This window comes from Propithecus coquereli, unplaced genomic scaffold (assembly GCF_000956105.1).
Source record: "Propithecus coquereli isolate 6110/MARCELLA unplaced genomic scaffold, Pcoq_1.0 Scaffold213, whole genome shotgun sequence".
NCBI lineage: Eukaryota > Metazoa > Chordata > Mammalia > Primates > Indriidae > Propithecus > Propithecus coquereli.
The window spans coordinates 1276537-1278072 of NW_012146412.1; the positions used below are offsets into that span (position 1 = coordinate 1276537).

At 36.1% G+C, this 1536-nt stretch overlaps 1 protein-coding gene across 3 annotated transcripts in view; it reads right to left on the minus strand.

Annotated features, from left to right (window-relative positions):
- Positions 1–1536, minus strand: part of LIAS (lipoic acid synthetase) — an 18925-nt gene that overhangs the window by 11894 nt on the left and 5495 nt on the right. For 2 of the 3 annotated variants that reach the window (XM_012644486.1, XM_012644487.1), the window contains exon 3: positions 534–627. The exons of the other annotated variant lie outside the window; for it this stretch is intronic. In XM_012644486.1, coding sequence (XP_012499940.1) covers positions 534–627 — 94 coding nt within the window. The remainder of the gene's footprint in view (positions 1–533; positions 628–1536) is intronic. 3 annotated transcript variants of the gene reach the window in all.

The window sequence follows — 1536 nt, forward strand, 5'->3', positions numbered from 1 at the left end:
AAAAATCATTTTGTTTCTTTTGCAGGAAAAGTTATTTTAAATATATTTCCATTACTGGTAGTAATGTTTCACTTAACATCTTTTTTTTTTTTTTTTCGGAGATAGCGAGGATCTTGAGGGTCTTGCTCTGTTGCCTGGTGCCCAGGGCTAGAGTGCAGTGGTGTGATCATAGCTCACTACAACCTCAAACTCTGGGCTCAAGTGATCCTCCTGCCTCACCCTCCCAAGTAGCTGGGACTACAGAAGTGCATTACCACACACCCGACTAATGTTTCTAGTTTTTTTTTTGTAGAGACAGGGTCTTGGTATGTTGCCCAGGCTGGTCTCAAACTCCTGGCCTCAGGCGATCCTCCTACCTTGGCCTCCCAATATGCTAGACTTACAGGCTTGAGCTACTGAGCTCAGCTTCACTTAACATCTTTATTCGCTTTCCTTACTCTTATTTATATGCTATTAATAATTTTAAAGTTGCATATATATAGAAACATTATGGCTTTTGGTTAAGAGGGATCGTTAACACTTTGACAACTTACTGTATGGAGATTTAAATTTCGCAAAGTATTTTTCAGTTTATTGTAATTTTTTCCCATGGGAATCTCTGTCTTTAGCCACGGAGGTAGTCTTAACCTAAGGAAAGCCAAACATAAGTATTAGCGAATATGCTGCCAAATAATCATACAACTTGAAGTTACTTTGCTCTGTTACAGTTCCTAGTTAAGAATTTTTTCCATAATTCCGGACTAACTCTTAAAAATGTCTGCCATAGGGGTAAAAACAGAGAATGAAACTTAGGCTTCCTCAAACCACTCTAGAAAACATCAATAATGGAGTTTAACACGGCACTATGCTCATGTCTACCTTTTGCAAAGGCACGGAGTTACATCATTCTAATAACGATGTAACATAATGATGTTCATCATAATAATGAACATTTCATTCCCCACGAATAACACTGCCAAAAAGTACTACATTTGTTTTGAGTAAAGAGAGATTCCAGCTGTGGGCTATCTGCCCTACAGTCTTATGGTGGTTATTCAAGGAGAAAAAAATCAAAATTTGGAGTGGAGACTATGTATCCTTAGTTCTCCTATGCACCTGTGATCTAGAAGTTGTTGGATAAAGTATCTCCCAAACAATTTGCCCTCTGCATAAAATCCTCTCACCATTCTTTTAATTAAGGCAAGGTATCCATGGGTCATATGTAAATTGACAAGGAGAAGCAATAAGTTAGATCATCAACATTCAATAACAATTAAAAATTCATCAAGATCTAATAGATTAACAGCAAGGTAATCTGAAGAAATTAGACACTATATAAAAAATGGGGAGATGGTAATATAAGATGGTCTTAGGAAGGCTGAAGAAAAACTGTCAAAGGGCACAGAGAAAAGAAAAAGATTCCAACAACTTCACTTAGTTACCTGTTCTATCTAGGTTTGTTATCACTTCTTCCTAATTACTTTTAGCTAAATTTAACAAATCTGAAATTAAAAATATATTCTAGGTTATATTTGAAAATTATGCACAATGAAAGAA